General features: G+C 39.6%; 1 protein-coding gene across 3 annotated transcripts; it reads right to left on the minus strand.

Moving 5' to 3' along the window:
- Nucleotides 1–7464: 7464 nt before the first annotated feature.
- On the minus strand, nucleotides 7465–25544 carry trim66 (tripartite motif containing 66). 3 transcript variants are annotated; one of them, XM_039795634.1, is made up of 19 exons: nucleotides 25475–25544; nucleotides 22209–22430; nucleotides 21166–21379; nucleotides 19334–19463; nucleotides 18890–19006; nucleotides 18590–18704; nucleotides 18180–18326; nucleotides 17677–17794; nucleotides 16495–17321; nucleotides 14859–14897; nucleotides 14025–14231; nucleotides 12804–12933; nucleotides 12599–12680; nucleotides 12324–12510; nucleotides 10621–11534; nucleotides 10376–10499; nucleotides 10190–10264; nucleotides 9201–9353; nucleotides 7465–9108 (listed from the first exon to the last, which is right to left on the minus strand). In XM_039795634.1, the coding sequence occupies exons 2-19, from the start codon at nucleotides 22215–22217 to the stop codon at nucleotides 8872–8874; spliced, it is 3825 nt and encodes a 1274-aa protein (XP_039651568.1). In that variant the 5' UTR covers nucleotides 22218–22430; nucleotides 25475–25544; the 3' UTR covers nucleotides 7465–8871. The 3 variants fall into 3 exon arrangements, with proteins under 3 accessions (XP_039651568.1, XP_039651569.1, XP_039651570.1); XM_039795635.1 differs by having other exon boundaries at nucleotides 22209–22487; nucleotides 25475–25520; XM_039795636.1 differs by lacking the exon at nucleotides 14859–14897.
- Between the last annotated feature and the right edge of the window lie 341 nt (nucleotides 25545–25885).

The following is a 25885-nucleotide window of genomic DNA, read 5'->3' on the forward strand; positions in this document are numbered from 1 at the left end:
CCTTGGTAACCTATAAACAGTTTTAACTGACTTAAGCTCCAGCTCCTGCAATTTAAAGTGATTAGTGGAAGCCGGGCTCTGTAAATCTTTAACCTTAACTCTTATTTGGGCAGCCTGAATTTTAATCTTGGCATGACTTTTAGCTGCACCCATACCATATTTTCATTAAATCTACCTTAGACTAACATTTTCTTTTCAGTTTGTCTGCTGGATGCAACTTCCCCATTTTCTCTTCATTAAGAAACAAATGCATGTTCACTGTAATTCAGCTACTAATTACAAAATTATTTATTTGTGAGAATTGATTCTGTTTACAAAGTGAAACTGTACTTCTGGGATACTTCTGCTCATCCCAGTACAGTGTGTTGGAATGCAGTCTTTAACTTGCAGCATACCACGTTGATCCTCACTCTGATAGGCCGACACACACTCATCTCAGGAATGGGACTCATTAGCTCATCAAAGTAAATCCCTCAGCTGGGCTTCATTCCCAGCAGACTATAGTATTTCAATCAGGAGAGACTTCGTTGCAGATATGTAAATATTTATTTGTACATAATATGAAATGTACAGTCTTTGGAGATTAGACTCCATCGTTATGAAATTATTTTTTAAAGGGGTAGAAAACCAAAAGATATTCCCCCGATGGAGTCTAGACACTGGTGGTAGTGTGAGGGAGTGTGATGAAGACTGGAGATGGAAGGGGAGGAAGAGGGTTGTGCTCTTTGCCTGAAATGACAACTGAGCAGCAGAGAGAAGACAAGTTTAAAACAGGGATGTCATGCTGTGATTGGCTCATGAAATTCATGGCTGCTTCTGATTGTTTAAAAGAAAAGTGAACGCCTCTATCAGCTGTTATAGAAGAGAAATAAAAGTGATTAAGTTTAGAAGTCTTCCTGAAGGAATTTGCGCTGTGTTTCATACTCACCCCTTACAGCTCTTAGTTCTGCTGCGGGATGCTTTTGGCGTTGAGGAAGGACAGTTGGTCGGTGATGTTGTACACCAGCCTAAATCCGTCTGACCAGTTCACAGGCTCCTCCAGGAAACACCTGCTGCTTCCACTCTGACACAGCAAAGGTGGATGCGGAGATCAAACGCAGCACATCCTCTATCAACTGATCTGACTACATAAGCTATGAAAATATTTAAACATAAGACACGTATTCTCCAACCTACTGCAGAAAACTGTGAAAAAGTGATGAGAAACAAAACATTTGCCAAAATAAACAAGAAGGGTGCCAAAAGAGAGTAAATTAGCTGCAGCACAGTTTGGCAGCAGAGTCACAGAGATCCTTTTATATGAAACTCTGGAGTTTTGCAGTCAATAAAAGTAAAAACTTTAGTGGTGAAGAAAACCATGCGTGCTTTAACATTCTGCTGTCGTAAACGTCGCAACACAAACCTTTAAAGGCTGAGTGTGCTCTTAGATACAGGGGACTATTATAAATACCGTCAACCCAAAACATACATTGGTAAATTTGGTGTATTTTGGTGTAAGAGGAGAATGACTAGCCTGATGTGGTCATACTCAGTTTCTAGTCAGAATCTGAGTATGACCTCAAATAGAATATTGTGGGCGGGGCTAAGTTCAGCTGGCATCCAGGCTAGACAATGACCACAATTCATCACCAAAAAGGATATTGCATTTCTTATTGTGTGAATGCTGACATCAGCAGCATTCACAGTATTGTAATCCGATTTTTCCGTACAATTTTCTGCATACTTACTATGCTGTAACTTTTTTAATGACTTTTTTCGACATACTATGCTGTTATTGTTTTTAACTTGGCTTAGTGGTTAGTACTGCTGCCAACAGGCAACCAGCAAGGAATCACTGCAGACTCTGACCCAGGTTCAATCCCCAGTCTGGGCCTTTTTTTCGACATACTACACTTTGACTTTTAAATGTTTTTTTCTGACATACTATACTGTGACTTTGTTATAACTTTTTTCGACATACTATACTATTCGTTTTTTCGACGTACATAGTATGACTTTTTATCACTTTTTTCGACATGATATACTATGACTTTTTTCGACAATCTATACCATGACTTTTTGGATATACTATACTATGACTTTTTTGTAATTTTTTTCGACATACATACTATGACTTTTGAATGGCTTTTTTTTTTTACATACTATGCTGTTACTGTTTTCAACTTACATTCTTTGGTGACACATGGATGTCTGAGAAATAATATCGGGCGGGAGTCTGAGGATGTCTAAGAAATGTGAGAGGTGATTTGATGTCAGTATATTCAGAAATGAGTAACCTATTGAAATGATAACTTTTAAATGTACATTTTTTTTACACAATAGGTCGCTGACAATTTTAAAGGATTTTTAAAGGTTTTTGATGTCAATATGTTTATAAATGTAAAACCTATTGAAATGATAACCTTTTAATATGCATTTTACACAATAGGTCACTGATGGTGATGTTAAAGGAGAAATCTGCCGCAAAATGAACCTTGGGGGTTAATAACACATGTACCGAGTCGACCATTCTGGCATATGTTTTCATGCTAATCAAATGTGACCAGTTTTAGTGTAAACCGCTAATTAGCTTATAAAGCTAGTCGTAGGGGCACAGGTAAAGTAAAAAGAAATCTCTATTTCTATACCACTAACAAGACTCAAAATAGCCCCACACTTCAACGGTAGCATAATGAGGGTCCCTACATGTAAACCGAAGCACTGAGAACTTTGTAAGTGTACAAACAGTTTATTCAAAGCTAGTTTATAAAGACAGTACCGTTCTCGTATACATGCGGGCGCCATCTTGGGGTCACAGTCATGTTTACCATGACTTTTTTTTCGACATACTATACCATGACTTCTTATCATTTTTTTCGACATACAACACTATGACTTTGTTATAACTTTTTTCTACATACTATACCATGACTTTTTATCACTTTTTTTAACATAATACACTATGAATTTTTATTACTTTTTTCAACATACTATGCTATGACTTTTTTCGACATACTATACTTTGACTTTTTTTGACATACCTGACTATGACTTTTATTTTTTCCACATATACTACAACTATGCTATTACTTTTTTGAACACAAATCCAGTGGTGGTACACTGGCTCAGTGGTTAGTACTGCTGCCAACAGGCAACCAGCAAGTAATCATTGTAGACTCTGGCTCAGGTTCAATACCCTATCCAGACTGGTGCTATTTATGATGGGGTTTTTAATACATACTATACTATGAGTTTTTTCGACATACATACTGTGACTTTTTTATCACTTTTTTCGACATACATGACTTTTTTCGACATACTATACCATGACTTTTTTCGATATACTATACTTTGACTTTTTTGTCACCTTTTTTCGACATACTATACCATGACTTTTTTTGACATACTGTATTATGACTTTGTTATCACTTTTTTGACATACCATAATATGACTTTTTTCAACATACTATACTATGAGTTACACAACATAATTAGTGTGAGGCTAATAGAAACACTGTGGAAAACCCATGAGAACAGTATATGTTGTTATGTAATGTTACTTTATATGCACATGGACAATGTAAAAAGAACATTACATTTAGCAGATTTCTATTTTCTGCTGGTAGACCCTGGGCAGGTAGAACAATAAAATGATCAGAAATATTTAGACATTATGAGAAGGTTAGACATTAAAGGAGCACCCCCAGCCCATCACACACAGGATTACACACAAGACTGGGCATTAAAAGAGTACAAAATACATCTTTGTTTGTCCTTGTATGAAACAAATATATCATATTACAGGATTAGCCTTTTTTTAACAAATTTGGCACCAGGCCACAACAAATTGATCATACATGACTTTCCAAAGATATGTATAGTGAGTACTAAATTTAAAGGTTCCCCTCTGGAAAAAAACTAACAAAGTCAAGTTAGAGAGAATAATCAGGATGTTAGGATCCCTAGAAACTTGTGATACCACAGACATGTTGCAGACCCTAACCCATAGCCCACAGAATGCCAGCACAGGGTAAAAATGTAACCTATCAGTTTACTTCAATTAGGCACAAAGCTTCAGCTTCCCCTCTCTTCCCCCACCACAGCACAAAATGACTCCAAACTTTGATTTCACAGACTGCTTCACTGGTCAGCTCCCATTTTTATCTCAGTGCTTCTCTGTCTGCCCTTTTCATTGTTCACTGAAAAGTCACAAAGGTGTGGCCGGGTTGGCTCAGTTGGTGGAGCGGGCGCACATGTTCATGGAGGTTTATGCCTCGACGTCAGGTCGAGGTCAGGGGTTTGAGTCCGACCTGTGACGATTTCCTGCATGTCTGCCACCTCTCTCTTTACCTTTCATATCTAGCTGTCCTGTCCATTAAAGGTGGAAAAGCCCCAAAAAAAGTCACAGAGTTGTCTCATTATTAACCTGTAATATTTTTACTCCAGGTCAGCTGACTGAAAGGTCACAAATCTATTTTCAAGAATAAACATAGCAAGATGCCCCCTGACCAAAACAGTGTACATATAACACCTTTGACTTATAGCTGTATGTGTTCTTTAATAAAAGAAACAGATGAATATAAAGAAGAAATATTAGCAGTTTTATATTATATTAAAAATAGTATTTTATCCTTGTACCTGGATAAACAATGATAATTGTTACAGCACATTACAACACTGAACTGATGTCAACTGCAACTTGGACAGCATCTGTAATGAGTCATCTGATTTCAGTTTAACAACAATAACACTTCAACACACCACCAGGGATTTGTCTTAAAAGCTCTCCTTTCTCCAGAAATCAATTTACCTAATAAGACACATCCCTCATTCTATTGTGTGACTAAATCTAAAACATATTTCAGATAATGAAATCCAGCAGAAAGACGTTTTGTGCTTTTAAGAACACTTACGAACTATTCCCCTTAAATTTGAGACACAATCACAATATTGTTTTACATTAGATGAAATATTTTCAACTCATTTTCAAAAACAGTTTGTGCACAATATCTTGTGTGTGATGTGAGGATGGAGCCTGCAGTGTCTTCTGGGTAAAAAAGCCTCAGAGCCAGGCAGTGGGTTGACATCATGTCTGTGCTGAAGACAGACTCCTGGGAGCTGCATCTCTCTTTCTCTCATTCTTTCCAATCGTACAATCGGATTCAAACAGCATTTCGAGAATATCTTAACTGGATGTTTAATGGTGCTAAATGGCTAAAACATTCTAAACTGTAAACAGAAGTTTCTACGGTCAAGCACTTCAGAGCAGACAAAAAAATAAAAGAAGCAAGTGTTGATTAAGCACTAGAAGCACAGAAGAAGATATGGATTGCTGCTGGTGGCTTAGTAAACTTGCCAAAATCATATTTAATCTAATGTTTTTGCCCTGAGAGAAATCTTCAAGGAGGTGCTACCCCTCAGGCTGGTTGCTGACCCATCAGCAGTTTGATAGATGGTTAAGGTCTGGGTTACAATCATAGTCTGATGAAAATGCCTACCTTGAAGGCCATACTTAGGACAAAAAAATACCCAATCTCATCCTCCCACCTCCAACTCCTTCAGCTCTCTTACTGCTATAACATCAGGCTATAAATAAAGTGCATTAAAACATCAAAAGGGGCGTAATACATCTGGAAACATGAAGATACATGTGATCCCTCAGTGACATTATTGGTAGTGCAGTGCCTTCAGTAGAATTCCCGAAACTATATCAAACATATAACATATAACTTTGTTTAAGGGAACTTTAGGGCTTTAACTCTTCAACAGTGTATGACAATCACAGTAGCTTTTAGAGTTATACCCCGTTTACACGTACATGGTTATTTTGAAAAACAGAGAGATTTCCCTTTGTTTGTGCCCTTCGTTTACACGCAAACGGAGAATTTGCCTATGAAAACGATTCTTTCTAAAAACTCCGGCCCGGCCAGAGTGGAGAATTTGGAAAACTTCATTTGCACGTGTGCATGTAAACTGAGACAAAGGGAGTTTTAGGCAGCCGAGGAAGTGAGGAAAAGAAGAGATAGAAAGTGATTCGTTGCTGTTGTTGCTATTTTCGGAATTCTGAAACGCTAACGTGGGCTTGAGCTTCTCGTTACACTGCCACCTACAGGTTTGGCATGCTCTTGACGACAGTTACGGCATATATATATACACGGGTACGTGTAAACGAACACTTTTCTGAAAACTGACGATGTTATTTTTGAAAACGGAAAGGTTGAAATGTCCGTTCATGAAAATAGCCGGCCACATATAAATGTAGCATTAGACTCTTTGGTGTTAGACCACATGATGTGTGAGAAGATTCCACTCACTAATTGTTTTCGAAACATGTCACAAGGTTTCAAAAGCGATGAGGTCTTTGCTGAGCGCCTCGTTCAGGCTAAATTTAGCTTGCGGTTTCATCCATACCTCTGTTTCTGGTAAACGAGTCAACTTAAACAAACTGTAGCCTATAAACTGATCATGAAGCTATAACATACTCTAAAATTGTGTACTGACTTATATGTGTATTTGACATATTATGATGTAAGCTATACTTCATTTTGAACTACAGTTCGGTTGATTCACCCTGCTTTATTGTGAGAATCCTCTTGAAACTGATCCTTGCATCTTCTTTAATGGACGTTATATGGCTAATTGTATCAGGAAAAGCTGCAGGGACATTGATTTGTTAATTGTGTTACTATAAATTAACTTTTTTGGATTTTACTTACCAATATTTATAAAGAACTTATGAATGCTATTCATGCCCTGTGTTGGACAGTTTGCTACGAAATCTGCACAAATGATCTTCTGCAGCTTCTTTACAAAAACAAATTCCACTATGGCCTCTGTTGCGTCACTCACCACTCAGAGATCCAAACCATGTTTTATCATCCAACACAAACACACTGGATTTGTTATCACTGTACCTCAGAGAGGGATATTGGCACCAGGATATTTCAATCAGCATCTTCATCATGAGTTTAATCAGAGAAGACACAATGAAATTAGATTAGATGGAACTCAGAAGATATTTTCATGGAAGCCAAAAATCATGTTTTATTCACGGTCCCCTAAACCTGCCTGAACCCTTTGAAATAATGGAAAATGACATCCAAAAAGAAAGATTTGAATACATCCTATAGGGTGGAAATGCATTTAGAAGAAACGATCTTCAGGAAAATGTCATATTTTATCATAATTTTTTAACTACTGATGTGTCACCTCCCAAAGTAAATAAAGGTGAAAAAAAGTTAAGAAATGTACATGAATTGGCTCCTTTAGCTTTTAGGAAGAAGCTGAAAAAATCACAATATCCCTCTGCCAAAACCTGGAAGTCCAACTATAAATGGTTGCAATTCATATTTAGTGCTGCTTGTATACAGTAGATTACAGTACAAACATTTACAGTAAAATCTGGTGCTGTAAATGTAGAACACAGTTTCTTTCCCATTTGTTTGTCTCAATGATTAATAATTGCAGATGGAAAATAATAAAATATATCTTCTCTTGCATGCATTTTATTGATATTAATATATGTGCATTTATTAATGACTGTTAATGAAAAAAAATGTAAGAAATGATCCTGAAACACTGACAGTAACTATAGTTTATCAGTCTTCCTTCATACAATAAGAATATTATTACATTAACTGATTTCAAAGGAAGTAACATTACATATACTGTATATTCACGATCAAGGTGTGCACGGACAATACTTTTTCCAGTAATTACTTTTAATGTCAAGTGAAATCTAGCTTAAGCTGCACAAAGCATGTAAAGAATATTTAAAAACAGGAAATGCTCTACAACAGTGGTTATTATAAAATGTTATATTTTCTCTCGACAGTGTGGCTCTACAAATAATCAATACTCAATTATATCAATACCTTACACTGTTATTAAGCCTGAGATATTTAGACAATAGAGTAGTTGCTGAAGCACGGTTGGAACTGAAAGTTTACATAATGTATGTACAAACTTAATTGATGGTTTAATGTAAAATTAAAATGTTCTCGGATCATTTCCTCTGGGTGTTAAATCCTCTAACAAACATGAAAATACATATGAGCTCTAACACTGGTTATAGTGCCAACTCACATTCTCACACTCTGGTCATAAAAAGCAACTGAGACACATACTTATATCTATAATCAAACCTATGATAATTGCCTGCAATCATTTAATAATTAAAATGACAAATATAGTAAAATAAAGTTCTATACAGTTACACATATGTTGAGCATTGACGAATATGGTAGATGCAGTATTTACCCATATCAAAGTTTCAAAGTGCTGCATATAATCAGAGCTATGTTCACCTAATCCACTTAATAAAGATGCAAAGTGAGATTAATAAACATCCAACTACAGCATCCTCTTTGTACAAAGCACATTACATCAGGTATTTCATTTTAAGAGGTCTGAATGTAAATAATAAATGTAATGTCTAGCACATCATAAGCAGTATTATCAATACTCAAAATCTGATATGATACTTAAACAATTACAGTATCATCTCACTACTATAAGTTGTTTTTAAGCTGCATAAGCAACCCAACAAACTTTGATTTGTCTTTCTTCTCCAATGAGAAATGTTTCCAAATGTGTAGCATACTGTATGTAACCAAAACTTTTTCTAATCGTTTTTTACATTTTCTACTTCTCAGTTGAAGTCTGGAGGGATAATAATTGCTCCAGTGTTTTTTAGTACTTCAAATATTTGAAGGATTGTTTCAGTATGTTCAGCTGCCATCGGATGGCAGCACTGTGATATTATTGCAAACCCCAAAATAGATTACAGAATGGAAACACTGTTACAGCCCCACAGGCTGCTAAATAAAAACAGTTTAATTACCCACAAATACAGCATATTTGTGTCCATGGCTCCACTTCATTCACCTCTGGTCAGAAGTGTTGTCTCCTTGACTTGAGAGAGTGTCTCCTCTTCCTCTTCCTGTGGCACTGCTCTCTCCTCTCTGGCCAGGGGAAGCCACTCTCAGCGGTCCTGTAGGCCTCATCATACTCATCACTGTCAGAGTCCGCCTCAGCCGCAAGGAAAACTCTGTCTGGGAAAACTTCCTTAAGCTTGGAGGTGAAGAACACCTCGAGGCTGCGGCCTGCTTGGGCCACCTCTGAGTCAGGCTGTGATCAGAGAGAGAAAGAGCTATTACACTCAAATCAGTGCTAGTGAAGTACTGACTAATGAGTATTGTGATTATGAGGCATTAACTTACATAATTAAACTTTGCACAGTTGCGAAACATGAGATAGACATCAGCAACAAACTGTTCTGGTGAGTTATAATGTCGAGTATTCCTCTTGTTGAGTTTGGCCCTGATCACGGACAGGTCCATAGGCCTCTTAATAATCTGGTAGTAATGACGAGCCTGTGTGAAAGCAAAGACATTGAAGACATAGTCCACCCACACACTTTAGTTCCCTGTGACTCATTCCAAAGTAATTACCTCATAACTCTGCACTTTCTGCATTCAAAATGCATCAAGTAAATGCTCCATAGATTGCATTATGGTGATACATAATGCAATCTATGGAACACTTACTTGACGTGACAAATAATAGGGGCACCACCTATTGCAAGATGCTTGCTTTAACAACAGAATCTTAATCTAAACCAGGCAATCCTAGAGGGGAATCCTTAGATAAAATATGTTCACACAATGATGGCAATGAACATACAAACGGTAGAGTCTTTATAGTGTCTTTGATTGACTACAGTTGATATTTTAACTGGACTGGACTCAAGAGGAGATAACCTTAGGTATCAATATTAAAAGGTACCATGTGGAGTTTTCGACCATTTGCAGCGCTATCGTGCAATGTTTGTATCAGTGGCTCCCCTTTGTCTGAATCTCTTGCACAGTCACGAGAATGCACATGCATGCATACCTTAAAACGTTTTAAACATTTTGGCAGGCCTTAAGGAAACACTCATTGTGTTTTGGTGAGAAAAGGTTTAGATGAACATTAACTTAATTTGTCACAAAATAAATGTACCTTTTATATACCTTTAAGCCCCCAAACCCTGACAAATATAGCAGCAATCAAAGTGTGTTAATGTATGCCGAAACAAGAGGAAAACTCTTCATGATGCTACTGTACTGTGTCCCTGTAAGTATAATAAAAAATTAATGTGATATACAGTATACATAAAATGAGTTGGACCTTTCTGTAACTGTTCTGTAATAAAAGGGTAATTACTCACAAGTGGACTGACAGGCTCATGGAAGGGAGCACTCAGGACGTTACTGAGGATCAGAAGAGTCAGCCGCTCACATTTCTACAGTCGACCAAACATGAAAGAAAATTATTATAAATGCAGGAAAAGGAACACAGTCACAAAAATCCACCAGCTATCAGTATTATTAATGTATCTAATAAAATAACATACTCTCTGGTCACATGCAGGCAGTCCGTGTGCCGATGTGTGTTCTCCAGATGTTCTCTCATTCTCACAGTTGTACTTAACCTCTGGCTGCACAACATCTCTGCACAGGCTGCACACCCAGTCACCTCTGAACAGGATGAGAAACAGCATCATGTTAACAATAACAGCTAAAAAAAGTATCACTGTTTGATACAAGGTAAAAAGATAATGTTGAATGTACTGGATACATTTCCAGTTAAGAAGCTTACGAGGGGAAGCTTAGCAGAGACGGGATGTGGCAAGACAGATGAAAAACTTTTGGGCAGCGGTCACAGCACAGCAGGTCCCCTCCAATCAGACACACGGCACAGAAGTCCTCACTCTCCATCTCTGCATTGTCCTGGTCAGGCTGGACTTTCTCTGTGCCTCTTTGAGCGAGAGGGTTTTCAATCAGAAGCATCTTCTGAGCAGCACTAATGGGGGACTCCTCTTCCAGGTCAGAGCGAAGCGGTTGTGGATCGTCAGTTGTCAGTTCAGGTTCAGATTCGATGTCGAGCTCAGACTCTACAGAGCCCTGAGAGTCTGGAGGCTGATCAGATACAACGTCAGAGTCAGTCTCTGCCTGAAAACTGGGATCATAGTCAGGCTGGATGTCTGACTCCGTTTCAGCATCGCCAGATTCTGCATCAGCGTCCAGCCGTTGGCCATCCTCTGATCCCGCTCCTGCATCTGATTCTGGGTCTGCTTCATATTCAAGACTTGGCTCTGACTCCTCTGCGATATCAGTTTCACCGCAGAGCCCCATCTCTTCTACAGCCACTGATTTTTCCTCAGCCAGACATTCAAGTTCAGCCTCAGATGAAGACTCTGCATTTGGGTCAGAATCTGGTGATGCATCTGAGTCTAGCTGTGGGTCTGGATCCGCCCTGGAAACAACTGCGTCCTCTGAGACTGATCTGGGATCAGAGTCAGAGTCCAGATCCAGTGCAGAGTAACTCTGTGGCACATATTTAGGGTCAGCGGTCGGAAGCGTGGATGCTTTATGAGAGCTGACTCTCCCTCGGCTGTCAAACTCACTAGTGGTCGAGTGTGTGGTAGACTGATTACGGTTCGGTCGCTCTGCATATGGTGGCGCTGTAAATGAGCGGGTGGTCTTTGTTGTCTCGGAGCCTCCAGCTATCCCCTATGTTTACAACACAGAAGAGAAGAAGGATGTCTTGTATGCTTTTATTATATTTTATTAAATATATTTGATGAATCAAACATTTTAACGGCATGTTAACTAGAATCTCTAGTGATTCCTAAGATGTACTAAATAAAATAATAATTAGAAGCTATCATTCCAACACTACATCAAACAAATGACATACTGTAGTTCATGCATAAGGTATGAAACCCTACAGCAAGCATTTTTATATTGTACATCATGTCTAATCTGCCTTTCTAGACCCAACACAGTGTTGTTGATACCTTACCTTACAGAAGCCAGAACTTATTATATGTTAAATGTTGTTTAAACATAAGCAGCCATCCAAGAACTCTGCCTGAACAAAATACTGTACACAAGAACTTTACTTGAAAGTTTTTGATATCTGCTATGGATACATTTCAGTTGGTATCCAAAAAGTACAGTTTTGACGTTCAAAACTCAACCATATACATGACAAGGTGATATAATAATATGATGTCATATCACTTCAAATCACATTTTGACATGGATAGATATATATACATATGTTCTTCTTTTAATTAAAAGAAAAATACACTTGTTTACTTCAATAATGGTATCATGTAATGTTTTTCCTTTTAAGTGAGTAAATAAGTAATAATTATCATATAAAAAGAATGACTATGACTCAACATTAATCAAGAAACTCATAAATAAAAATAATTTCAGCTTTACTTATATTTTTAAAATGCTCTGGTGTTTGGATCACCTTTACTCTACTGTATGCAAAGAAATAAGACATACTTCAGGCACCGCATCATGCCAGTCTCTCTGCTGCGGGAGCGTTTCGCTCTTCTCCGTCCCGCTGGCGGGTAAAGGGTCGCTCTGCCGTCGTCCATGTGGAGGAAGTTGAGACACAAGAATTTTGAGACGTTCCAAGCAAACCACTGGAACCCTGGGCCGTCCTAAGTCGTTCTGGACATCTATGTTACTTTAAAGGCAAGTAGAGAAAGAATGATTAAACCTTACCTTCATGTTTTGTACCTGGACAGATGTTTGACTGGACAGCTATTACACACCTGTTGTGGCTGTTTCTTGACACCCTGCATTTCCCCTTGGCCTCATAATCAATCTCTTCATTTACATAAGTAATAGAATGATCTAAAAAAAAAAAAAAAAGAAGATAGATCATGAGCATGTATTCACAAACTTTGTATTTAGTGTTTTTTTGAGGAAATGAGAAATAATCGCAGGGTAAGTAGTTACACAAATATTTTCCAGCACCTGGCTCTGTTTTATAAGATAGTAGAGGAGACCGGTGGCCTGTGGAGGGCGCTGTGTCAGACGAAGTTTCCTTGACCACACAAAGCACCCCATCTGAAGCTCTCCTCTGTCTGGGATCCATACTGACATACTGAGAACAAAGCAAACATGTAAAATGCATTATGTGACCTTATTAGTATATGTAACTTGACCACGATGCTCTTATTTGTCCAAACAAAGACATGCAAAGGATTGATGCTAAAGTTTGGATATTGTCAAAATGCAGAGAGAACAGAGAACTAAATCATCAATCATATCTAAAGTTACTGCGTTTAAAGCCAGGTGTCAAAGTTCATTCTTGATCTGAATTTATATTTTTCCACCTTTTTGTTAAGAAGAGTACTCCATTAATTTAGCATTGCACTTATAACACTTTCAGACTCACAATAATAAAAAAATGATTAAAACTGATGCAGCAGAAAAGAGATTATTTTATATTCCACAGATTTTTCTTCACTGTCAAAGCATGGTGCTGACATTACCCCCAATGCAACTCGACCGCCAACAGTTCGGTCATAGATTTGAGTGTGTTGTGCTAGTAGCGGCAAATGTAGCCTTGAGCTGCTAGCCTTTGGCAAAGATGAGGAGCAGATTACAGAAGTTGGGTAAGATCACTTATTTCTAACCCCAAACCTCCAGATTTTTTAATTTTCAAACATGTAGTCTTCAGCCCCAACGCTGACTCACTTGAGGCACTTTATTGGACTTCATACATTTCCCTCTGGAGCCAAAAAAGGTTTTATACAACTTTTGTAGTACTACCCAACATCTGTAAATAGAATTTAATGTGTAAAATGGGCCTTGTTGAATCTTTTAGGATTCCGAAATGTTGGTTGGACAAAACAAGCAATCTGAAGACATAACTCTGGCCTCTGGGAAGCACTGATGGACATAAAAAAACAAACAAATGTTTTATAGACCAAACGATTAATCAAACAATCAAGATATTGAGAGCAGATGAATCAGTAGTGAAAATAATAGTTTGTTGGAGCCCTAAATCAGAGTAATATAGTATATTTTTCAGTGGTACTGTGTATGACAGGAGAAATCTGGTCTGTTATCACTATTCCTTTGCAAAGTCAGAACTCAAATGTACAAACACCACTACAGTGATCACCTCTATTCTATCTGACAATAAGCTGCACTCCCTCCCCATGTGATTACATTCTGATGCAGGGTTACCTTAGTTGCAGCTCCTGCCTTTAGGCCGTGAGTGCATCCTGTGGGCCTTTCAGTGTAAGGGCTGGTGGATGGGGCTGCCAGTTCTGCCGGGATGCTCTGGGAGCGTCTTTCCTTCCTCGTGCACACTAAACTAGGGCTGAGCCTGCTGCTCTGCACATCAGTTACACACTTGTGGGCTGTCACCGACACCTCCAGGGATGTGGATCTCTGTCAGAAACACAAACATGCAAAACTGAGCAGGTTTCCAAGCCGCATCACATGCACAGATGCCCCTGTTCATGCTATTAACAGACAGGAGAGAAAAGGAGTGGGATGTGTGCAATGGAAACAACCTTGAGTGTCACACAAGCATACACACAGACAGACAGACATTAAAGAACAAAAACATAATTCAGAGCCTATTCTGAGACTAATTCTCACAATTCAATCCTTACAAACATGGAGAATGGCCCACACAGCTGCATATAGTACTGTTATGGTGCAAGCAATGAAAGGTTTGGTTACAACACCAATTATGATATGTAAATTCACTATCAGGAGTGCAGTGTGGCCATTTGGTTAAACCAGAACAGCAAATTACTTACTACCATCCTCTCCTTCTATCTTCTATTACAATTTAACTAATGCAAGTGTCTCAAAAAGCTCCTTTAAACACCTCAGCCGTGTCTTCAGCTAATGGAAGCAGGAGGGCTGACAAATCATTAAACACGAGGTTCTTTTTTAACTCATCCCTCCTTCCTCTTTTTTTTCTTTTTCTAGTGCACCATTATACATATTCAGGCCACGCTGACACCAAGCATGTGCGCCTAAGTATCATGCGATTAAAACACTTACCTGATCCATGCCCCTTGGGAGAGGTATGCAGGATTCAGACTGTGGAGGAAAATAGACTATAATCCTTCTCTCTGGAACGATGGAGGGGTGTAGGAATTTATCTCAGAGTGCAGAACTGAAATCAAACTGGCAGCTCTCTCTATTCCCTTAGCGACTCATTAATGACAGGTTAAGTACATAAATGACTGCGCCCAAGTGGTTTTATGTCGTTTTCAGACACTGTGTGACTTGAAAATGCAAGAATAATACATCTTTGTGTCCGTAAACGTGCACCCTGAGAATTTTTAGAGAGGTGATTATGTGGCTGCTCAAACCTCTGGCATCAATGTGTTTATGATGAACAGTGTTCTTCTGGTTTCGGGATGCAATGCTACAGACAGCTCAGCTTTAATTGTCAGAGCAGCTCTTTGTTTTCCCATCATCCTTTCTTCATTAAAGCAGGAGCACATTTCTGTTGCACCATCTGTTTTCAGGCTAGCTGTCAACTGTAGGAAGTGATCATTCTGGCATTAAAATAAAGTGTTGCTTTAGTTTCAGTCGTTTACAGATATTAATTAAAACTGAGTACCACCTCAAATTCAACACTCCCTTAAACTTCAACATTTCAGAAATACACTGTAACTACTTTTCATATGTAAAACATGTCACTACATGATGTTGTTCACTACATGTAGACCAATGTGTTCCAATTGGTCTTTGTGGCCTTTATCTTTTGTTCTTTGTGTTTGTCTGAGCAAGTGTTTGAACATTTGTGTTTAATAGGAAATAGGCCTGACTCTGACTGATACATCGTGGTTTTTGAGATGTGTGTGTAAACAGCGTCGTGTGGTTTACCATTTCATGAGTTGTGAGTTGGGTTCAAATTTGTTTGAGGATTTAGAAACTTTGCAGAACCACGTGTGAAAACAAAAAAACGAAGACTGAGGTGCACAGAATTCCCCCCAGTCTAATTGCTTTAAAACTCACAGTAGCTGCCGATGTTGATTACAAATACACCCAATTTTAAAAAAATGTTCATAACTATGTTGCTTCACTAAGACTATGATTTAATGTAATTGACTCCAACTAGAACAAATAAGTAGTATTACTGACTGATATTGGCTAATCACAAATATATTGCTAGGCAAGACAAATGTGTTTGTATGTAATATGTAATTTATCATAGTTAGCCTTAACTTGTGCATAAGTACACCATAAGTACTGGATGCTTAACTCGAGTAAATCCCTTGTAGAAGAAGTCTATGGGAAATTATAATTAATTCCCCTAGTTATAACAGCTAATTTGAATTACAAATACATATCTATGCTATCTATTTTTCTTGTCATTTAACATTTAAAGGTTATTTTATGGTCATGATTGCCTAATGTATTTTGTATCATGTGATACAAGCTGCAGAGTAGCTACTGAATGGACCCTGTGGTGAGATTAACTGTCAACTGCTTTTTCTATTTGTAGTAATTGATTATAATGTTTTATTTCCCAGCAAACTTAACTTTCAGTGCACATCTTTGCCAAAACTTGCCAAAATCAAATTAGAGCGATCCTTTGTTTTTTTAATGCTGTGTTTATGCTAAAAAGAACTAACATACTGTACTTCAATATCCAGTGTGGTTTATAGCTAACTTAATCTCTCACCCGGCTATCTCTGCGGTCTCTCAGCATCAGTGCAGGTCTGTTTCTCTGCAGCTCTTTTCTCAGCTCTGCTGCAGGAGGAACATGGAGCTGCTGCTGCTGCTGCTGCTGCTGCTGCTGCTGTTGGACAGGACTCTGCTCCCTCCTGTCCTGCCGCAGCTCCACATCCAGCAGCTCATTTGTACGAGCCTCCTCCACTCTGCAGCTCTCCCCCCAGTTCTCTTCAGTCATTACATCTCTGTCCGCGGCGGTGTGGCTGAGATCTTGCTGCAGAGCCGTGCTGGTCGACAGCTTCCTCTGACGTTGGCCTTGCCTGCTATGGGCTGCACTCGGCTGAGACTGGCTGTCTGGAAGAACTTCTCTTGGTTGTTGAAGATAGAGATAAGATTTGGTTTGAGACTGGGGCTGAGAGGCAGCAGCCTGTGGTTGAGATGTAGATCCTCGACTGCAGTTAAACTGGATGGGTCCCATGATTGGGACAGGTGATGAAGGGGGAGGACATGGCGATGGGCTGTCTGGCTCCCAAAACCTCTGGAGCTGGTGGCTCTGGTGCAAGGAGGCAGAGATGAGGGCAGGCTGAACACAGCTGGAGTTATAAAGTGGGACTTCCAGCTGGCTTTTTTCCAGACTGGACGGATCTGGCTGAGAGGAAATGCCATGAAGGCAACACATCTGGGGCTCGCAGCAGTTCTGGTACCCACAGCCTGGTTCTGGCCCTCTGTGACACACGGAAGACAGACCTAAGCAGGGGATGGGCTGAGGCCTCAGAATACTGGAGCAGGCCAAGCCCTGAGGATAAGTGCAGTTTCCTCCTTCAACAGTCAGCTGACCTGCAGAGCAACAGTCACATTAAGTGGTCTGTTAAAATACTATGTAATATGTCATGCAAATATTATAATTAATATTATTAATAATAATTAATTAATAATTAATACATATCTGTACATTTAAACAGAAAATTATGTATTTCAACTATGCAGTAGAACGTTCTTTAAAATGAGAAGGTATCTCCTTTTGCAAAAAAGTATTGATAGCAGTATATTGGAAACAAATTAACTATTCCTAATTAGCATTAAGAATTATGCTTAAATGCTTAAAAAACCAAAAAAAAAACAAATTCACAGAATGTTGTCATGCAAAAAATGACATTTTATTGAACTGTTATACAACCACCAACAATTGTACCTAAAGAGGAAATCTGCTTGGTCCAGTAACTAGCATCCCAGTTGAATTTGATCCTGACAGGAGTCCAAGAGTCTGAGTGGAGTGACGACTCAAGCAGTTGCTGCATCTGGAGAGAAATCTGAAAGAAGAATATGTATTCTATTAACGAAAAACAGGATGCATTCTGCGAACCCTGTCACTGATTTCCATACTAAAAATTACAAAAAGTGAAGGTGCGCTCAAAAGACACCTACAGATAACGCTAAAAGTCTAAAAAAAAAAAGCTGCTTGAAATCAAATGTCAATAACGCAAATATCCCACAGTGAGCTTTAGAGTAGTAGAGTTAAGTCCTACATGTAAAAAAGCACCACCCAACTAGACTAATAAATGTTACGTTTAAGTGGCATTCCCCTTTAAACAAAGAAATAAAAAAGAGGCATCAGAGATTAATTACTACTTGCTCATAGGAATGTGTGTGTTACAATAAGACAGTAAACGTCTGTTCCCTGCTCTGTCAGCGTACCAGAGCCCTGCTGAAGAGTACCGGGCCTCTGCAGTGGTGGGTCGTAGCCCAGGTGATGAACTTCTGAACATGGTCCAGCTGGCCACATATCTCTATTGCCCCCTGCAGCTGGTCCTCCAGACGCTGCTGGAAGTCCTCTGAGATTTTCTGTGACAAAACCCATAAAAAAAGCATCCAGTAATTACTGGAACACATAGAGTCATGGCTGGACTGTGGGCTAAATCAATGGCTCTTTTTTTTTTTTGACAGATGTAGTTACTGAGATGTTGTCTTAAGCATCTTTGACAGATTATTATGGGTTCTCGTTTGCTTGCTTTCAGGACTGATTACATCATGGTGGTTACTGATTCTTTGCATGTAGATTCACGGCTGGCTGAACGATAAGACGGAAAGAAAAAGAAAGTAATTACCTCCAGTTGCTCTATTAATAGGTTGGCTCGTTTGTTAAGCTCGTTCATCATAATCATCTTTGCCATTTTAATCTGGTTCTCTGCCTTCCTGTGTGCAATCTTTACTCCATGAAGTCTACAAAGACAGAAAGGAGAAAATAAATGTCCTGGCAGAAAAATCCCAAATGCAGAAGAAGAGAGCAGCATTTCAGACATTAATTCATGCATTAGTTTACTATATTTCACGCTGTTAAATTATTAAGCATTTGTGGCAGAAGATTTGAGGACTATGATTACGACTCAGTGTGAGTCTAAACCAACCTGTCCTCTATCTGCTTAGCATTGTTCTCCACTGCAGACCTCCTCTCTTCCACCTGCACTATCAGGTTCTCAAACAGCCACTGCTGATCCTGTAGGGCCTTCCCAATCTGTACCACCCTGAACACATGAGAGACCACAACATCCACCATGCAGAAAGTTCACTAATTTATTCTTTGGGCACAAAGAACACCAGAATTAAAATGGTTTCCCCTGGGGACAAGACATTATGCAGGTGACCTTAGAGGCAGCTACTGTACTGTAACATCACAGAAAACAAAAGTGTATGAATACTTAAAAGCTATTAGGCGTGCCAAGGGTAGCGTATGCAGATGCAGATGATAAAAGTGACAAGGCAGTTAAAGAGAGTTGTTGCCTGGAGGAAGTTTTTAACCTGCGGTTTGCCCTTCTCTGCAGTGTCCGTGTGCTGTGTATCTGAGGACTGACCTGTGGTTTTTGTGGGAGGACAGGTGACAGCTGCTACAGCACAGAAGGTCGCATGACTCACAAAACAGCTCCAAGGGCTCCTGTCTGTGAGAGTGGCACATGAGGAGGGAACAAGGATATGACCCCGGACCTAAAAGACAGACAGAGGGAGGGGGGAGAGAGCATGGAGCATTAGCAACAGTCGACAAGCAATTCACACAAACAGCCAGAGGAGCACCGTCAGTGTGTACACAGAGTCTAGAAAGTGTTTGGAGAGAACAAACACCAACACTTACTAACTGTGAGTTTTCATAACTTAAAAGTTATCATTCATTGATTAGAGGAACTAAATTACATTTGATTACAGTTAGAATTTGTGTTCATATTTAGAATAATGCTGGTCGCCAGTAATAAAAAAAAAAGCCATTACGAAAAAAATTGTTAAGTCAAGGACCACCCCTTAGCAACCTGGTTTAATGTGATGCATGAAAATCTTTCATTGAAACAAGGGATATTTGAGAAATGTTGGAAAGGGTGGATTGAGTTTATCAACCCATATAGAACAGATTTCAGGTGAAAGAGCATCAGTTGTATTTTATCATTAGACCCCTTGTAATAAATTTGGGGTTTCCAGCATTGATTACATTGCTGGACAGCCCAACTGTTTTGAACATGGGGAGACACAATATTTTTAGTTGCATATTTTGTTGACTATATTTTCAACAGGGCCTTCTTTTTCAAAATGACCACAATAAGTGAAATATGAAAGCCTAATCTCTCAATACACTTTTTTATGTTGCTTTTCATTGTAGGCTATAAGCAGTCGGTGAAACGTTAACATAGTGCTACAAGTGGGTTAAAAGTAAACTGTGATGAGTTATATTGACATGCACCATTAAAACTGGCTTACCTCTGCACTTTGATATGAAAATGATGATACAATTGCGGGAAATAGGTCGCAAGTTGAAGTTGCAATGAGGCTGTGTTAAAGATGGTGAGATGTATATAAACAATATTTCAGTGCTGTCCAAACTGCCGTTGATGCACCAACCACACACACACACACACACACACACACACACACACACACACACACACACACACACACACACACACACACACACACACACACACACACACACACACACATACTAATGCACACACTCAAAATATGTTTCACACATTTCTAAATAGGTCACTGTGAAAACTGTTGGCCCACAGAACCTCTATCTAACAATAGCTGGATATGGCTAATGAATGCAGCCCTACTGCTCTCTGCTGGCCAGCTCACCTCAGCCAACCTCCTCCTGCCTGCACATCATCACACCTCTCTGTGGTAAAGAGCTGAGCATCCCCCCATGTGCATCAACCTGATCTAACTGACCACATCCTGTCTGTGAGTGCAGTCATGCAGCTTTTTCTCACAAGTACATAAACCAAACAGTAACAATAAAAGATGTCCAGGACTTAAAGTATTTGTTATGATTTGACAACTTGTGCCTTGCAGACCTGCAAAAGCATCTGGCAACAAAGCTGCCAGACATACTTGAGGGTCTTTAAATAGCAACGCACTAATATTAGCAAAAATGAAATCATGTGAGCAGTTTAGAATCTAGGCCACGTTAAAGAAAGGTGTAACAAAACACAGGGATCTCCAGGAACTATTATCAACCATCACCACTGTCATGCATTATTCATTGCAACGGTTCCTACTGAGACTTGATTAACAAACAGTGTACCAGAGGGAAAACAAAGACAGAGAGAGAGGCAGACTGCATAGCCCCACTCATAATCTGTCATCATCAGGAAAATGGAGGTAACAAAAGACATCTTGAAATATGTAAATATCTTGCCTTGTCCAGTCGGAGGAAGGGAGCTGGAGCCTCTCTGGTGCAGGTCAGGACACTGGGTGCCACTGGGCCTCTGTTGCTGGTGCATATCTGTGTACTGGGAAGTGGCAGGGGCTCTCTGATGCTGATGCACATCTGTGCACTGGTAACACAACCACTTGTTGCAGATCGTACACAGGCTCTGTGCAAGTGTTGGCACTGAGCACTCTGAGCAGCTCTGAAAGACACACACAAATACAGTGAACTCTCTCACACACACACACACACACATACACACACACACACACACACACACACACTCACACAGGCCCATAAATAAAAACATGAGGTGGCATATGTCAGAAACATTGGTGTTGCCGCTTCACTTCGGGCTAAATCACACTTCCAAGAGTTGTTATCTGTTCTCATGAGACTTTCAGAGCGAATGTGAGTAAAAACTTGTGCTAGTGCATCGTTTGTGTACTGGCAAAATCATTTAAACTTTGTTTTAATTTCCCAACCATCAACGTTTAAACATTACGATGTATATACATGTTAAAAGGAAAGACATAAAATGTGTTAAAATAAGGATTTTATTATGAAAAGCATGATACAACTCTTGTGTTTACATCTGATTTTGATTCAGATATGAGCAAAATAAAATAGCATGAAAGCTGCCAACAGACACTTAGTAAGATGATGCACAGTGCGTCTATTTTCACCTAAGTAATACTTTATTAATCCCTGTGGGGAAATTCATCCTCTGCGTTCACCCTTCCTACCAATTTAGAAGCAGCGAACAGCACCTTGGGACCAAATCCAGTTTTAAAACTCTATTCCTTGTCCAAATGCAATGGCAGGGGTATCCCTAATATCTTACATGCCTCTTATGATGGGAAGAGAGCAACACAAACATAGCAAGCAAGCCAACTCTACATAGAAAGGCCCAAAATGCCCTAAAGGGATTCAATCACAGGATCAACAGTTCAAACACAGAAATTGCTGCACAAAATAAACAATCTCTAGCTGTGTCAAGATAGGAAACAATACTGACACTAAAAGCTTACCTTCTCCATTGCAGTGCTTTGAGAGTAGAGCTGTTGGCTTCTCAGTGGGAGGGAGAGGAAAGGAGAGCGAGCAGCCTGACGCCTCAGCAGCAGAAACACTGAGGCTTCTACCTGAGGCAGGAAGCAGCACGCGCCGAGAGGTGGCCCCAGAGGAGACGACTTACATGACAGCCTCACTGTGCTCTCTCCTCCCCCAGTTCATCCAAGTGTAGGACCCCCTCACTGCAGCGGAGGAGAGGAGTGTCACATTCAAATTCATCCCCCTGCTCGCTGGTGCAGCTACCAAAAAAGAGAGAAAATCTAATCCTTTTTTCTTAAATAAGCCTGTGCATAATAATTGGGAATTAGGGAGATAAGATAATTATTTTTTTGTAGGGCAAAATATCCCCGGAAGCCCTTTCCAAAATGGAGGAGAGAAGACCAAGTGACCTACAATGAGAGAAGGAGGGGGGGAATTTCACTGTAAGCAACTTTTAGTTCTTTGGAGAAGGCAATGTTATGCTCAGGTTGTGTTCGGGCTGGGCCAGCTTTGGCCTTCTTCCCTTTGTCAGCACGGGGAGGGGACAGGTCCCAGTGGAGCTACACGCTAACGTAGCACACCGAAACCGGGTCAGGCTCTGATAAGCTCCAGATGGGACTAGGGTACACTCCTGCAATTCCCTCTAACACTGTGAAATCAATTAAGATTTTAACTCAGCATGTCAGATGTCAAATGAACAGCAAACGTAAGAAGAAAGAAAAGGAGCCAACTGAAGACGAAGAACAGAAGGCATAAAACTCTGACAGTACATCTGCAAAAGAAACATGACACTATGAAAGTTGAAAAAGGGGAACTGAGGAGCAGGGGTACCGCTGCAAGCAATTGAAACTTAAAACAAACACTTGCCATCAAATGTAGCCCAGTATCAAACCACTGTGACATCTCGAGCTGTGCGCAAGTCTGCCTAACAACAGCCCCTGCAGCCTGACCTACAAATCTGACAACTTTCTCATCCTTGGGTGCTTCAGTGGGGAGCTCAGAACAATCTCATTCCCCATTGTGCGCTCAAAGACCCAATTTAAAACACAATTAGTCAGTCGTAGTAGTACACCTTGGCCTCACGTTCACTCAGCTCTGTAACATTTTCAAACCGTGCACTTGCTTTTCCTGAACCTTTACAGCATTTATCTCTCAAACTAAAACCTCCCGCCAGCTCTCCCTGCCCTGCTAAGTGAAGCTGGCACTAGATAAGCATGCCATCTCAAGAGATGTCACAATAATAGAAACCTGGGCAGTGATCTCTCCCTTGAAAGCACCCCCTATGTAACATCTATTAACACTGAAGTGATGAGATCACAAAGAAAGCAGGATTATCTTCAACAACTCTATTATGTCTATCATTTTAACTATTTCTGTCCTCAAATAACTTACTCTCTGTTCTGCATCAAAATCCATCAACAGGAGAGACACATCTTCACTTGCCTTGTGTTTATAAAATGCAAATATAGTCTTAAGAAATGACAACTGTTTAAAAATATATAATTTGAGAACCCCCACTGTAGGAGTTCTCCTTAGTTATGCTTAGTTTTGCTGCTGCAACTTCACACATAAACCAGATTGTTAAGAGATATTTGGCCCATTATGTTGATGTTCTCATCATGAGGTGCTGGAAATGCTTCAGTTGATGAGATCTCACCATGTGCCTCCTGTCAAACGGTTAAAGACGAGCCACAGCAGTTTTACTTTCTGTTTGCTGTGACACCTCATTCTTGTGCATATAGATATCTCTTGTTTTTAAACTGACATATTATTGTGTTGTTAAGTAGTTGTGGCTAACTCAGTAGCAAAATATTGTCTATTACACACAGAGAGATATAATTACTGTATGATGCTGGACAAGTAGCATACAGTTAGCATAGCTTCTTTGCTGCTGCACACAAGGTTATTGAGTAGCAACAAGACTCAATGTGTGAACCACAATGCCACAACAATGAGCTCAAAGAGGCCCAAAAGATCCATAGAGCTGGAGAGTTGGGTAATATTTCTCTGTCAGCCTGTCACTGTAGGTGATCCCATTCAAGTTGCATGTAGTCATTTATTTCAATATTAATGTAAAAGTTGTATTGATTATATTTATTAATGCAGCTTTAAGTTAACAATTGCATGCTAGTAGTACATGCTAAGCATTTACTGTTTATCTCAGGTTAATCTAAAAAAATAAATAATTAAAATTGTGCAATATCACCTCAGTTTATTTAAAATCTTATCTGCGAAATCTAAAATATATTGCAATTTGTTAGACAGCTTGCAATGTGCAATACTCAGCAAAACAATACGATGCAGCACAGCAGCTGTAGCTACTGTATAGCACTGAGGACATTTCTTCTATTGTTTCTGAGAATTTTGAGGGGGTGGGGGGTTTACTGATGTCAATATGAAGTACATTCTCTTAATTATGGTGGGATTTAAAGGCTGATTGTCATGGTTTTAGAATCTTACCATAAGGAAAAACTCGCCCAAAGCTTTAAGAAAAAAATCAATCGAATTTGCACCCATAATTCCACTTTTACTTTAGATTATTTGTAGTGAAATAAAAACGGGAGCTTGAACTTCACAATAAACACAATCTACAGATGTTCATCTGATTTGTTGCAACTATCCAGTTTGTGATATGGTGTACTCTGTCTGAAATTGCCCTGTAAAACCAAACCATTAAGTTTGAAAAGACCACTTTGTGATGTATTGCTCACTGTATAAAGGCTGTGGGAATTTGGGATTTTCCTTATGGCATGCTACACGTTTGGCTACCTGTTCCGTCTGTTCATGCACGTGTCAGTGTGACATTAACTTGTCAGTCAAACTGCAGACAGGCTGCCCCCGCATCCTCAGTCTGCCTCTGCATTAGCAGCATCACCTCAAGCGCATCATTGAGCGTGATATGATTTTGAGAAAGTGCGCATGAGATTACGCCCCTATCATGGCATCGTGGTGCAATCCACAACACAACAACAGGACAGCCCGCAACACAAAGTCAGCGCACACGTATAGTTTGGTGCACAGAGCATCCAGAAACCGTCTGTGTACAAATTAATTCCGCTCGTAAGTGCGCAGCTCGTGCAAAAGCATCCTGTCAGGTAAACACCAGAGTGAGCGTGTGTGAGGATGTCAGAGTAGAGACGAGACTGTCTGCCGAGCAACTCAACTTCTGTCAGCATGTCAATCATGTCAGGTGTGCTGCAGTATGTCTGTCCTAAGCGCGAGAGTGTTTTGTGTTTGTTTTTTTTACCTTGACGCGTGCATCTCCGAGCGTCGGTCCCTCCATCGGATGTCGCTCTTTAGACCTGGCAAAATTTTAGAGATTGCCAAGTCTCGCAGTTAATCGTGAGATTTTATATTTGTTCTCATGCAATACTTCTGACGTTTCTCAAAGCTGTAGTGAGGCAGGGGCATAATGAGAGCTTGTACTTTTGATACATACATTTTGCTGATAATAACTCTGTACTTTTACTCACATTTAGAATTTAGGACTTTTACTTGTAATGTTGAGTTTTTAGAACATGGTAGGCCTATTTCTACTTTTACTTAAGTATCTGAGTACTTCTTCCACCACTATGTAAAAAGCATCCATTAGAAACTTTACCTGAGTAAAAAGTATTCATCCAGTTAAATGGTCCCTATCAGTGTTATGTATAAGTTA

This window comes from Perca fluviatilis, chromosome 3 (assembly GCF_010015445.1).
Source record: "Perca fluviatilis chromosome 3, GENO_Pfluv_1.0, whole genome shotgun sequence".
NCBI classification, from domain to species: Eukaryota; Metazoa; Chordata; class Actinopteri; order Perciformes; family Percidae; genus Perca; species Perca fluviatilis.